At 44.8% G+C, this 13,213-nt stretch overlaps 2 protein-coding genes across 2 annotated transcripts in view; both read right to left on the reverse strand.

Moving 5' to 3' along the window:
* lactb2 (lactamase, beta 2) overlaps positions 1-3,176 on the reverse strand; it is a 40,274-nt gene extending 37,098 nt beyond the window's left edge. Inside the window, exon 1 of the mRNA XM_043689203.1 lies at positions 3,012-3,176. Within this exon, the coding sequence (XP_043545138.1) occupies positions 3,012-3,136 (125 nt within the window). The 5' untranslated portion in view covers positions 3,137-3,176. The remainder of the gene's footprint in view (positions 1-3,011) is intronic.
* kcnb2b (potassium voltage-gated channel subfamily B member 2b) overlaps positions 1-13,213 on the reverse strand; it is an 891,048-nt gene that overhangs the window by 456,899 nt on the left and 420,936 nt on the right. The gene's annotated exons all lie outside the window — the stretch shown is intronic.

Raw genomic sequence — 13,213 nt, forward strand, 5'->3', positions numbered from 1 at the left:
CGTCTGTAGTCTGTTTCATCGCCATCTGAGATTTGACCCACTGTGATGGTGTCATCAGTGAACTTGTAAATGGCATTAGTCTGGTATTTGGTGATGCAGTCATGAGTATACAGTGAGTACAGTAGGGGGCTGAGTAAGCACCCCTGGGAGTCTCCTGTGTTGAATGTTAGTGACGATGAAATATTGTCCCCAATCTTCACTGATTGTGGCCTGTGGGTCAGGAAACTGAGGATCCAGTTGCAGAGAGTGGGGCTTAGTCCGGGATCACTAAATTTAGTAATCAGTCTCAAGGGGATAATAGTGTTGAAGGCTGAACTGTAGTCAATGAGTAGGATTCTTACGTAACTGTTCTTGGTGTCAAGATGTTCCAGGGAGGAGTGAAGCGCAAGTGATATGGCATCTGATGTGGATCTGTTGGTCTGATAGGCAAATTGGAATGGGTCAAGAGTAGTGGGGAGATTGGAATTGATAAATGCCATGACCAACCTTTCCAAGCACTTCATGACCACCGAAGTTAAGGCACTGTGCGGTAGTCATTGAGACATGCTGCATGAGCCTTCCCAGGCACAGGGATGATGTTGGCCCTCTTGAAACAGGCAGGGACAGTGGCCTGCTGCAGGGAGAGGTTGAAGATGTCCGAGAAGACCTCTGCCAGTTGATCTGTGCATTCTCTGTGAACATGGCCTGGTACTCCATCTGGTCCCATCGCTGCCATTGGATTCACATGAAGGAAACCTGATCTGCCCTCTGATACAGTGACTGTTGGGATAGGTTCGTAAGGACTTGTTGGAATAGGTGTTACTTCTCCACCGAAATTCTGCTCAAAGCAAGCACAGAAGATGTTGAGACGATCTGGGAGGGATATATCATCATCTGCTATCTTGCACTGTCTCTTTTTAGAACCCGTGATGTCTTTCAGTCCTTGCCATAGTCGCTGGGCGTCTGTCTGGGCATGAACTTTCCAATTTCTAAGACGACCCAAAAATTATTTGGTTTCCAAGGATAAACCCACTGTTATCCAGTCTCTGATCTGATTCCTGTCAATTTCCAAGGCTAGTCCCTGGACCACCGCTTTGTGATTATTATCACATTATCCTACAATCTAATGGGACGAGATCGCCCATGTGCCTTTCAAGTCAAACTCACTTGTTCCCCTAATGGTGTCCAACTTAATTCTTACTCAGTTGAACGCCAACTGTACGTGTCCACTAAATCCCAATGGTGGTCACTTGGCCTTAACCCCCCCAAAGTTCTGGTAGTCATGTCACCCTTGCTTACTTTTTGACAGGCCAAGACCAAAGACCAATCCCTTGAAGATTTTTCAGGGATTTAATTGGTACTGAATGGACTATACAGATCCTGACTCAGGTCTCTGAGCTGGAGGGTGAAGCAGATTATGTTCAAATACCCACTCACCTATGGAAACAGTCAGCTATCTCAACCCCTCACATCACCCAGAAGGTCATTCCACCTTATGCTGAAGACCTGGGCCCTTTGATCCGCTGTGGAACCACCAGAACTGATCCACACTGCTATAATCTACAAACACTACAAAGATGGATGACTATCCTCTATTATTCAAATCCTACCTCTCACAGTGCCACACTCCTGCACCATGAAAGTCAGGATGTCCTTGATTTTGTGCACCCTGATATATGGGCTGAAACGTTCTCTCATGTTGAACTTATAGAATGTGAACCCATTCAGATTGCTTTAAAACCAAATGTTACTCTACCATCCATCCGCCAATACCCGCTGAAACAACAGGCGATACTGAGCCTCACTGCTCTAACTCATGTCTTTCTCCAAGGCATCCTGGTCTGTTGCCAATCACCCTGTAACACTCCAATTATGTCCCAAAACTTGGCAAGCCAGACCAATATGGACTGGTTCAAGACTTAAGAGTTAATAACACTATTGGACAGCCTCTTCATGCCCTGGTCCCAAATCTAGCTCATATTCTACCCTCAGTACCATCAGACACTAAATTTTTTGCTGTTATTGACCTGCAACATGCTTTTTTCTTTCTGCCTCTTCATGAAGACAGTCAGTACCTATTTGCCTTTTGCATTTAATGGCCACCAATTGACATGGACTCGACTATCTCAAGGCTTCAGACATTCTCTGACCCTTTTCTCTCAGGCCTTACGGAAACAATTGCGGTCTAACTCTCACAGTTGGATCTGCACTGATCCAATTTGTAGACGACTTCCTTGTTGCCAGTCTAGATGAAGAGTCTAATTGTTCGGATGTCGTCCTCCTCAACTATCTGAAACACCTGGGCTATGTTATCTCTCCCAAAAAGGTCTCAATTCCACAATGCCTGGCAAAGTTGCAAGGTTTCATCCTGACTCTCACTCTCTTAAATAGAGCCACATCACTCTTATTGTCAACTTCCCGGTCCCAACAACTGTGAAACAGTTCGCCAGTGGCTGGACATGGTCAGCTTCTGCCGACAATGGATCCCTAACGCTGCCCTCCTCGTTAAGGTGTTGACCCCTTTTACTTCCTACGAAGGTACCTTCAATCTCTCCTCAGAGGCAAAGAAGATGAGGCGTTCTTCCTCCAGTTAATTGAGAAACTTGGATTTGGCAGTTGAGAATTTGCATGTCGTGGGCATGTGGAAGGGGGATTTTAGGTGGACGGCCACAAGGCAGTGGAATTGTTCCCTAAAACGCTCCGCAAATTATCATCCTGTCTCCCCGATGTGCAAACAACCACATTGAGAGCAATGGATACAATAGATGAGGTGGCTGGGTATCCACTCCACCCACCCCCACTGACCTATCACATTCATCCCCTACCTGCATCCACCTAAATTACGCAACTGAAAACTCCATTCCAACTCCAGTCTTATTTCAAGTCCAAAACTGCCTTCCAGTGATTCAATAAAGGAAACTACAATCAAGATAGATTTTATTTTTTTTGGGGGGGGGGGGAAGGTAGGCGAGGGGGGGCGAGGCGAGGGGACGCCCCTCCATTTCCCTCCGCCCCCTCCCTCGTTCACTCACCGGGGCCCGGTGCCCACCAGGTAGGTGTTGGTTCCCTGAAGAGTCATCGGGCCCGGGTTACAGCCCAACACCCGCACCACCCGAGCAGACAGATGCTGCACCTTCGACAAGACCGCCACCGCCATATTCACCCCTCCCTCCTCCCCACGGCTCTCCGGACACAGTGCGCATGCGCACCTCCTCGTCCGGGAGACCGTGGATTGTCAGCCCAGCCCCGCTCCACTCCTCCACAGGACACTGCGCACGCGCACCTCCTCGTCCGGGAGACCGTGGATTGTCAACTCAGCCCCGCCCCGCTCCACTCCTCCACAGGACACTGCGCACGCGCACCTCCTCGGCCGGGAGACCGTGGATTGTCAGCCCAGCCCCGCCCCGCCCCGCTCCTCCACAGGACACTGCGCACGCGCACCTCCTCGTCCGGGAGACCGTGGATTGTCAGCCCAGCCCCGCTCCACTCCTCCACAGGACACTGCGCACGCGCACCTCCTCGTCCGGGAGACCGTGGATTGTCAACTCAGCCCCGCCCCGCTCCACTCCTCCACAGGACACTGCGCACGCGCACCTCCTCGTCCGGGAGACCGTGGATTGTCAGCCCCGCTCCACTCCTCCACAGGTCACTGCGCACGCGCACCTCCTCGGCCGGGAGACCGTGGATTGTCAGACCAGCCCCGCCCCGCTCCGCTCCGCTCCACTCCTCCACAGGACAGCCTGAGCACGCGCGGCCCCACCCCCCATCCCCCGCTGCTCTCCGCCCCCCTCTGCCGGACGGAAGTGGAGGCGCCCCCCTCACGCACGCTACATCTCGAGCCGCCGCCGCGAGGGACGCAGTGCGCACGCGCGCCGCTCTACCCGCCTCAGGGGACAGAGAGACCTGACCTGAAATATTAACTGTGCTTTCTTTCTCCCTATAGATGGTGCTAGACCTGCTGAGTTTCTATAGCCATTTCAGTTTTGGTATACTACCAATTATTGTTTACTACATCTTGTATGAGTACATCCTATTAAACGTAATACAATAATTAAATAACGAATACAGATTTTTTTCAAAAAAACAACCTTTTGTCCTCACTGCACTCAGATTTACATTGTTTTAGAGCTATGATCATGAATCAATATCCACACATTCCACAACACAGGCAGACTTTAGACCTCATTTGGTGTATCTTCACTGTAAACTAAATGAGGAAATCGTATTCTACTGAGACTAAATTCTTTCCCTGTAAAACCCACACTAATGTGGTCAAAAGAAAGGTTAAACAGACAACGAGAATGGACTTAAATTCGGAGAAACAGAAATGCAATCAGGGAAGTTACACTCAGTGTTGCAAGTGGTTTTCAGTCCAAAGTTCAATGACTGATTGAGCAAAATGCCCTTTGGAGTCAGCAGTGTTACTGCGGTCAGGAATCTGAACCTTTGATATAAAAAGGGACCTCTTTCAAGTACGAGACTGAAATGTACTAATATGAATAATTTCAGTAATTGTATCACGTCATAGCAATAATGTGCATTTTCAATTCATCTTTAACATAGAAAACTATTTACAGAGAAACTCAAAGTGATATAACCAAACAAAATTGCCCGAGCCAATAAAGGAAATATTTGAAATGATGACAACAATTTTAAATGTGGTAGCCTTTAACAAAGAGGGAGGTAATGAAGCATTAAGGTCAATGCAGTGAATTCCAGAATATGTAGCTAGCTGACTGAATACTGTGCCTCATGAAGTGGGATGCTCAGGAGGCTTTTCCAGCACCACCCTTTTTGACTCTGACTCTCCAGCATCTGCAGTCCTCACTTTCTCCGTATGGTTATACTGTGTATAGCTGGAGGCGAAAGTGAGGGCTGCAGATGCTGGAGATCAGAGTCAAGATTAGAGTGGTGCGGGAAAAGCACAGCAGATCAGGCAGCAACCAAGGAGCAGGAATCCTGATGAAGGGCTCCTGCCCGAAATGTTGATTTACCTGTATATATCTGTATTTTAACTTTTTTCCTTCATTTCTCTATTCTGTAACTAAGGATTGTACCATGTGTTGGTGACATTGTTACACCACAACTAATCTTGTAGCTGAAGAATCTGTACCTCGATACCTTAGTACCTAAGTTGGCAATGTAAGTGGTGACTTATCACCTTTTCACTGTACTCATTTGAGTACATGTGAGTGTAAAGCTAATTTAATTCAAATCTTGCAGACAATTCAAATTTCTACTCCATATTAAATTTTCTCCTCCATTATGATTTTTCACTTACACTTTTCAATGTCAATATGCCACTAATTTAAAATAGGTAATTAGAATTTGGATGTTCTGCTGGTCATTGAAAAATTCTTGAAGTATGTTGGCATTGTTATGTAAGCCCTGCCATTGCAATTCTGCTTGTCATTATTTTATTTTTCATGTGGATTCTTTTCCATTACCTGAATTTTGGGCTGTTCAGTTCTGACATGAGACTACTCATGGCTAGTCCTTACTTAATTTATACATTTGCCAACTTTTGATGTTTAGAACATTAAATAATGCCTAGATTCCCTTCACCGAGGTTACCTTTTGTAACTGCTTCCAAACAATTGCTTAAACATTTTATTTCCTAACCACCGGGTAGATACTTTGCAATTGACCCAATCTTGGATTTTTGATCATCCTTTTCATTTGGGTTGGTGGGTCTTTTTGAAACAGTTCCCTTTGTTGTGGAAGGAATTCAATTCAGCAAACGGAAACTAAGAGTTAGTAATTACATTATGGAGTAGTAATCCAGAGGCCTGGGCTACTGATCCATGCCATAAGTACAAATCCTTTCACAGCAGCAGGACAATTTAAAATCAGTTAATTATATAATTAAGCCAGTAATAGTAACCATGAAACAGCTGGATTTTTATAAAAGCATCTTGAATCATAAACATCTTAAATCCCTACAGTGTAAATAGAGGCCATTCAGGAAAATTGATGTTTCGGGCAAAAGCCCTTCATCAGGAATGAGGCTGGGAGCCTCAGGGGTAGAGGCATAAATGGGAGGGGGGCCCTAGGGGAAGGTAGCTGAGAGTGCAATAGGTGGATGGAGGTGGGAGTAAAGGTGATAGGTCAGAGGGGAGGGTGGAGTGGATACGTGGGAAGGAAGATGGACAATTAGGACAGGTCATGAAGGCGGTGCTGAGCTGGAAGGTTGTTGGAACTGGGATAAGGTGGGAGGAGGGGAAATGAGGAAACTGGTGAAATCCACAATGACGCCATGGGGTTGGAGGGTCCCAAGGCAGAAGATGAGGTGTTCTTCCTCCAGGTGTCGGGTGGTAAGGGAGTGGCGATGGAGGAGACCCAGGCCCCGCATACCCTTGACGGAGTGGAAGGGGGAGTTGAAGTGTTCAGCCACGGGGTGGTGGGGTTGGTTGGTGCAGGTGTCCCAGAGATGTTCTCTGAAGCGCTCTGCAAGTAGGCCTACCACCCTCATGATGTCCTACCTGTTCATCTTCCTTCCCACCTATCCATTCCACCCTTCCCTCCGACCTATCACCATTACCCCCACCTCCATCCACCTATTGCACTTGCAGCTACCTTTCCCCAGCCTTACTCCCCATCCATTTATCTCTCCACCCCCTAGGCTCCCAGCCTCACTTCTGATGAAGGGCTTTTGTCCGAAACATTGATTTTCCTGTTCCTCGGATGTTGCCTGACCTGTTGTGCTTTTCCAGCACTACACTCTTGACTCTAATATCCAGCATATACAGTCCTCACTTTCGCCTAGAGGCCATTCAGTCCATCGAGTCTGCTCAGGGCATCCTACCCAAACCCCACCGTAACCTTGCATGGGGTTTTACCATGGCTAATCTTACCTAGCCTGCACTTTCCTGGACACTACAGTACAATGTTTAGCATAGCCAATCCATCTAAATTGCACGTCTTTGTACTATGGGAGGAAACTGGAGCACCCAGTGGAAACCCACACAGACATCACGAGAACATTCAAACTCTACACAGACATCGCCCAAGGGTGGAATCAAAACCATGTCTCTGGTGTGGTGAGGCAATAGTGCGAACCACTGTGCTGCCCAATGTATTGGTCTCTATGTCATCCAAATTTACAGTAATGTGTTTGGCCCTCTCAATTAATCTAACAGGTTACTAAGTTATTCAAGAAGACCATCTTATCAAGGGCAATTAACAAAGGGTAATAACAAAGATTGGCCTTGTCAGTGATTCCTAAAGCCCATGAATTGACATTAACAACCAATTTAATAATTTCATTGGGAGATAAAGTTAATCCACCAAATTATTTAAACCCCACGTGCCTCACTAGAAAGAATCCAATAAATCTGCTAAATAATGAAAAACCAAAAGAACTTCAGATACTGGAAATCAGAAACCAAAATAGAAATTGCAAGAAAAATCAGAGTTAGTGTTTTGGGTCCAGTGCCCCTTCTTTAGAACTGTTCTGAGGACAGGTCACTGGACCTGAAATGTGAACTCTGATTTCTCTCCACAGGTTTTGCCAGACCTGAAATTTTCAACCAATTTCTGTTTTTGTTTCTGTTAAATAATGATGCTTCAATAGAATGTGACAAATAAATGAATGGAGTTCAGTGAAATTCTTCCTTTCATCCTCTCTTTCTATGTCTCCCACAAATATTTCTTACATCAATAACCATGAAATTTACACCATCTATACCATTATCTGCTCTTCCCAATTCCTCATTTACCCGATCCCCAAATACGTTTTTATGCAAAGGTGTACACCTTGTCAGTAATCACCCCTTAATCCCCATTCCTTTGAAAAGATCACTCCTATTGTTATTGGGTCATATGAAATTTTCAAGGCAAAGATGGATAAATCTTTGTTAATTAAGAATATCAAAAGATATAAGATATGAGCCACAATCGATTGGAATAGTGGAAGAGGCTTGAGTAGCTTAATTTGCCTCCTCCAGTTTCTATGTTTCTATATACAATTCACCCTCACTCCACAACTATTCACAGCACCTCTATATTTCTTTGGGACAAAATTCTCTGTTTCAAAAATTCTTTGAGAAATCCTCTTTTCTCTGTGACTGCTCTCAATCCTATGAAACTACTCACTACCTGAAAATATATCTCACTTCTCCAATCTCTGAGCTATTCCTACTGTTTCACAATAAAAATATGCTCATTTCACATTAGCAAAACCACATTATTTCTACTTCCTTATAGAGCAATGCACCCTCTACAATCCTGAAATCAAAATTATCCTTTTGTCCTATGTATTAACTTTAATGTTTCATATTAATTTATTTTATCTCATAATCTCCCTTTCATAAATTTTACATTTATATAAAAAAATAATTCCATTTTAATTGATTGATGGGTCCTTGGCAGCATGGTTTAGAAGTTGACTAAAAGATAGGAAACAGAGGTATATAATTCCTACAAAGAGGCCATTGAGTCTGCACCAACCCTCTGAAGAGCATCCCAAACAGTCCCAGGTCGCACCCTATCCCTGTAACCCCATGTTTACTATGGCGTGTCCAACTAACCTGCATATCGTTGGACTGTGGGAGAAAACTGCAGCAGCCGATGGAAACTCACATGGGCCAGTGAGAACATGCACACAGTCAGCAAAGGCTGGAATCAAACCCAGGTCTCTGTTGCTGTGAGGCAGCAGTGTTAACTACAGAGCCATCATGCTGCCCTATCGATGGGCGGTTCTCAGATTGGCCTAGGCGAAATGGGTACTGCAGATTAGAGTCAAGATGAGAGTGGTGTTGGAAAAGCACAGTGGGTCAGGCAGCTTCCAAGGAGCAGGAAAGTCGACGTTTTTTGGCAAAAGCCCTTCAAGTGGAATGGGAAGTATGGTTAGTAGGTTTGCAGCTGACACCAGAATTGGAGGTGGAGTGAACAGAGAAAAATGGTTACCTCAGACTTCAACTGGATCTTGATCAGATGGACCAGTGGCTGATGGAGTTTAATTTAGATAAATGTAAAGTGCTGTATTTTGGAATGGCAAATCAGGGCAGGACTTATACACTTAATGGTAAGGTCCTAGGGATTGTTGCTGAACAAAGAGACCTTGGAGTGCAGGTTCACAGTTCCTTGAAAGTGGCGTACCAGGCAGATAGGATAGTGAAGAAGGCGTTTGGTATGCTTGCTTTTATTGGTCAGTATATTGAGTATCGGAGTTGGAAGGTCATGTTGCAGCTGTACAGGATATTAGTTAGGTCACTTTTGGAAATCTGCGTGAAATTCTGGCCTCCTTGCTATAGGAAGGATGCTGTGAAACTTGAAAAGCTTCAGAAAAAATTTACAAGGATGTTGCCAGGGTTGAAGAGCTTGATCTACAGGGAGACACTGGGGCTATTTTCTCTGGAGTGTCAGAGGCTGAGGGGTGGCATTATAAAAGGTTTATAATACCATGAAAATCATGAATAGGATAAATAGCCAAGGTCTTTTCCCTGGGGTGTGGGAGGCCAGAATAAGAGGGCATAGATTTAAGGTGAGAGGGGAAATATTTAAAAGGGACCTAAGGGGTAATGTTTTCATGCAGAGGATGGTATGTGTATGCAATGAGCTGCCAGAGGAAGTGGTGGAGGCTGGTACAATTGCAACATTTAAAAGGCATTTGGATGGGTATAGGAATAGGAAGGGTTTGGATGGATATGGACCAAGTGCTGGCAAATGGGACTAGATTAATTTAGGACATCTGGTTGGCATGGACAAGTTAGACCAAAGAATCTGTTTCTATGCTGTAGAATTCTACGACTCTATGGTATTCCCCAGGGATAGGTGTTGGAACCTTTGCTTTTTCTGATTAATATAAACAATTTGGAGATGAGCTTTGAGGGCAAATTCTCTACATTTGCAGGTGATACTAAGTTAGGGTGAATAATGAATTGTGAGGATGGTGTTGAGTGACTTCATAGAACATAGAACAGAGAGAGTACAGCACAGTACAGGTCCTTTGGCCCTCGATGTTGTGCCAACCTTTTATCCTACTCTAAGATCAAACTAACCTACATACCCATCATTGTACTATCTTCCATGTGCCTATCCAAGAGTCGCTTAAATGTCTCTAATGTATCTGACTCTACTACCACTGCTGGCAGTGCTTTGCACACACCACTACTCTCTGTGTAAAGAACCTACCTCTGACATCTCCCCTAAACCTTCCTCCAGTCACCTTAAAATTATGGTCCCCCGTAATAGACATTTCCGCTCTGGGAAAAAAGTCACTCGCTATCCACTCTATCTATGCGTCTCAACATCCTGTACATCTCTATCAAGTACATCTCTATCACCTCTCATCCTTCTTCACTCCAATGAGCAAAGTCCTCATTTCCTCAACCTTTCTTCTTAGACATGCCCTCCAGTCCAGGCAGCATCCTGGTAAATCTGCTCTGCACCTCCTCTAAAGATTCCACATCCTTTCTTTAATGAGATGACCAGAACTGAACACAATATTCCAAGTGTGGTCAACCAGGGCTCAATAGAGCTGCAGTATAACCTCGCGGCTCTAAAATGTAATCCCCCCGCTAATGGAAGCCAACACACTGTACGCCTTCTTAACAACTCTATCAACCTGGGTGACAACTTTGAGGGACATTGATAAGTTGTCCAAATAGGCAGATAAGTGGCAGATGAATTTCAATGCAGAGAAATGTGAGGTAATGCATTTTGATAAAGGAAAGATGGAGAGATAATAAAAGCTCAATGCTACAACTTCGAGGGGGTACAAGGACAAAGAGACCTAGGGATTCATATGCATAATTCTCTGAAGGCGGCCAGGCAAGTTGAAACAGTTGTTAAGTAGGCTTATAAATAGAGGCGGAAATGTGTTGCTGGAAAAGCGCAGCAGGTCAGGCAGCATCTAGGAAACAGGAGAATCGACGTTTCGGGCATTAGCCCTTCTTCAGGAAGGTTCCTGAAGAAGGGCTAATGCCCGAAACGTCGATTCTCCTGTTCCCTAGATGCTGCCTGACCTGCTGCGCTTTTCCAGCAACACATTTCCATCTCTGATCTCCAGCATCTGCAGACCCCACTTTCTCCTTTACAAATAGAGGCATAGAGTATAAAAGCAACACCTCTATAAATCATTGACCAGATCACATTTGGAGTATTGTGTTCAGTTCTGGGCACTTTAATTGAGGAAGAATGTTAAAGCCCTGGAGACAGTGCAAAGGAGATTTGCTAGAATGGTACCAGGAATGAAGGATTTTAGATACAAGGCAAGATTAGAGATATTAGGCTTATTCTCCTCGGAGCAGAGAAGGTTAAGACCTTATTGAGGCGTTCAAAATTATGAAGAATTTTGACAGGGTAAAGAACGATATTCTGTTTCCACTAGTTGGTGTGTCAGTATCTAGGGGTCACAATTTCAAGAATATCAGCAAGAGAGCTGGGAGTGACATGAGAAAAAGCTCTTTACCCAGAGGGTTGTTAGGATTCGGAATGTGCCACCTGGGAAAGTTGTGGGGTGGATTCCATAGGAGATTTGAAAAGAGAGCTGGATATATATTTGGAAGTGATGAACTGAGAGACCTGCAGAGATAAGGCTGGAGAATGGGACTAATTGGGTGGCACTTTCAGGAACCGGTACAGACACAATGAGATGAATGACCTCCTCCTGTACTGTAAAATTCTATGATTATTTTCAAATTGACTGAATTAATTTAGTTGGAATATTTATGGAATCTTCAAACAACACATGGAGCAAATGCCTGTAGAAAATGGGGAAATATCCTAGCATAAGTAGCCGGACCTCTGCCCCAGTTCGACCAGAGATTGTAAGATCAGGAGGTTTTCTAACTTTAACGGTTAATGTCAACTACTTGTGTCACTAGGGATGTATCTTGGACATCCAGCTGCTGAGGCATTTCCCCCCAATAGCAAATCAGTTACATGTTGGTAACCTCCACCTCAGAAAGAGCTTTTATGTTCCTCCTGTGGCCCCTTTGGAACACCCTGCAGTGGGAGTCCACACACCCACAGTGCAATCAATACTTATTCTATTGCTTTTGTAAGGGTTAGATTGGCAGTTCCTGTTAAATGAAACTTGAAAATTCTGATATCAGACTTATATGCGACTGTCTGTGTGGAGTTTGCACATTCTCCCTGTGTCTGCGTGGCTTTCCTCCAGGTGCTCCAGTTTCCTCCTACAGTCTAAAGATGTGCAGGTCAGGTAAATTGCCCATGCTAAATTGCCCGTAGTGTTAGGTGCATTAATCAGAGGGAAATGGAACTGGGTGGGTTACTCTTCGGCAGGTCGGTGTGGACTTGTTGGGCCGAAGGGCCTGTTTCCACACTGTAGGGAATCTAATCTAATCTGTATCACAATGGTTGTCTATTTTCAACACTTCTAAGTTCCCAGGAAGTTACAAGACAATTGCAGCGGGAGGCCTGTGGAATGTTAGCAAAGAAGTGTTTAGGAATGGAGAAAAAAAAGCAAATGCAAGTGGAATTAAAACATTCAGATTTCTCTGATAAACGGGCTTGGTGTTCTCAGTGGATTCCTCAATTTTAAGGTTCCTCGGTATTTTTGTATACATGTCTAGAACTACTGTGGCATTTCACACAGTGAGCAGGAGGCTCAGGCGCCTTCTCCCATACCCTTACAGCACCCCCCACCACCACACCAGGCCTTGACATCATATGGACTGTTACCCATTTTCAACCACCAATGTCCCCATTCGCAACAATTGATTCTCCCCGATGACCATTACCCATTTCTTTGTCTGTCCAATTGTTGTTGTCTCTCCCTGCCCCTATCTCCACCTATCGTTTACTCCTCCCCCTTCACCCACCCAAATATACCAACCTTCTCCTAGCTACAATAAGTTCTGAAGAAGGGTCAACGGACTCAAAACATTAACTCTGATTTCTCTCGACAGCTGGTGCCAGACCAGCTAGATTTTCCTAACAGTTTGTTTTCATTTCCGATTTCCAGCATCCGCAGTTCTTTGGGTCTCTTTTTGTTTAATATATACTACCAATCCTGGGCACAAGCAATCCTAAACATGAGATTGATCAATACAAATTAATCTTTGTGAAGCAGAAGTGATTGCAGGTGGCCTGTTAACTGTCACCTGTAGTCTATGATACTCAAACATGTTCCAAGATCTCATAGGCTGCACAGAGGGGTGAAGCTCCTTTTCTCACATTGAATGTGCTGTTATATGCATTGGTGCCTTTCTTGGTTCATGTGTTGGTGAGAACAAGGTCTCAGTGATCCTACAATATTCTACTCAAT

The sequence above is a fragment of the Chiloscyllium plagiosum genome, chromosome 4, assembly GCF_004010195.1.
Source record: "Chiloscyllium plagiosum isolate BGI_BamShark_2017 chromosome 4, ASM401019v2, whole genome shotgun sequence".
Lineage (NCBI taxonomy): Eukaryota > Metazoa > Chordata > Chondrichthyes > Orectolobiformes > Hemiscylliidae > Chiloscyllium > Chiloscyllium plagiosum.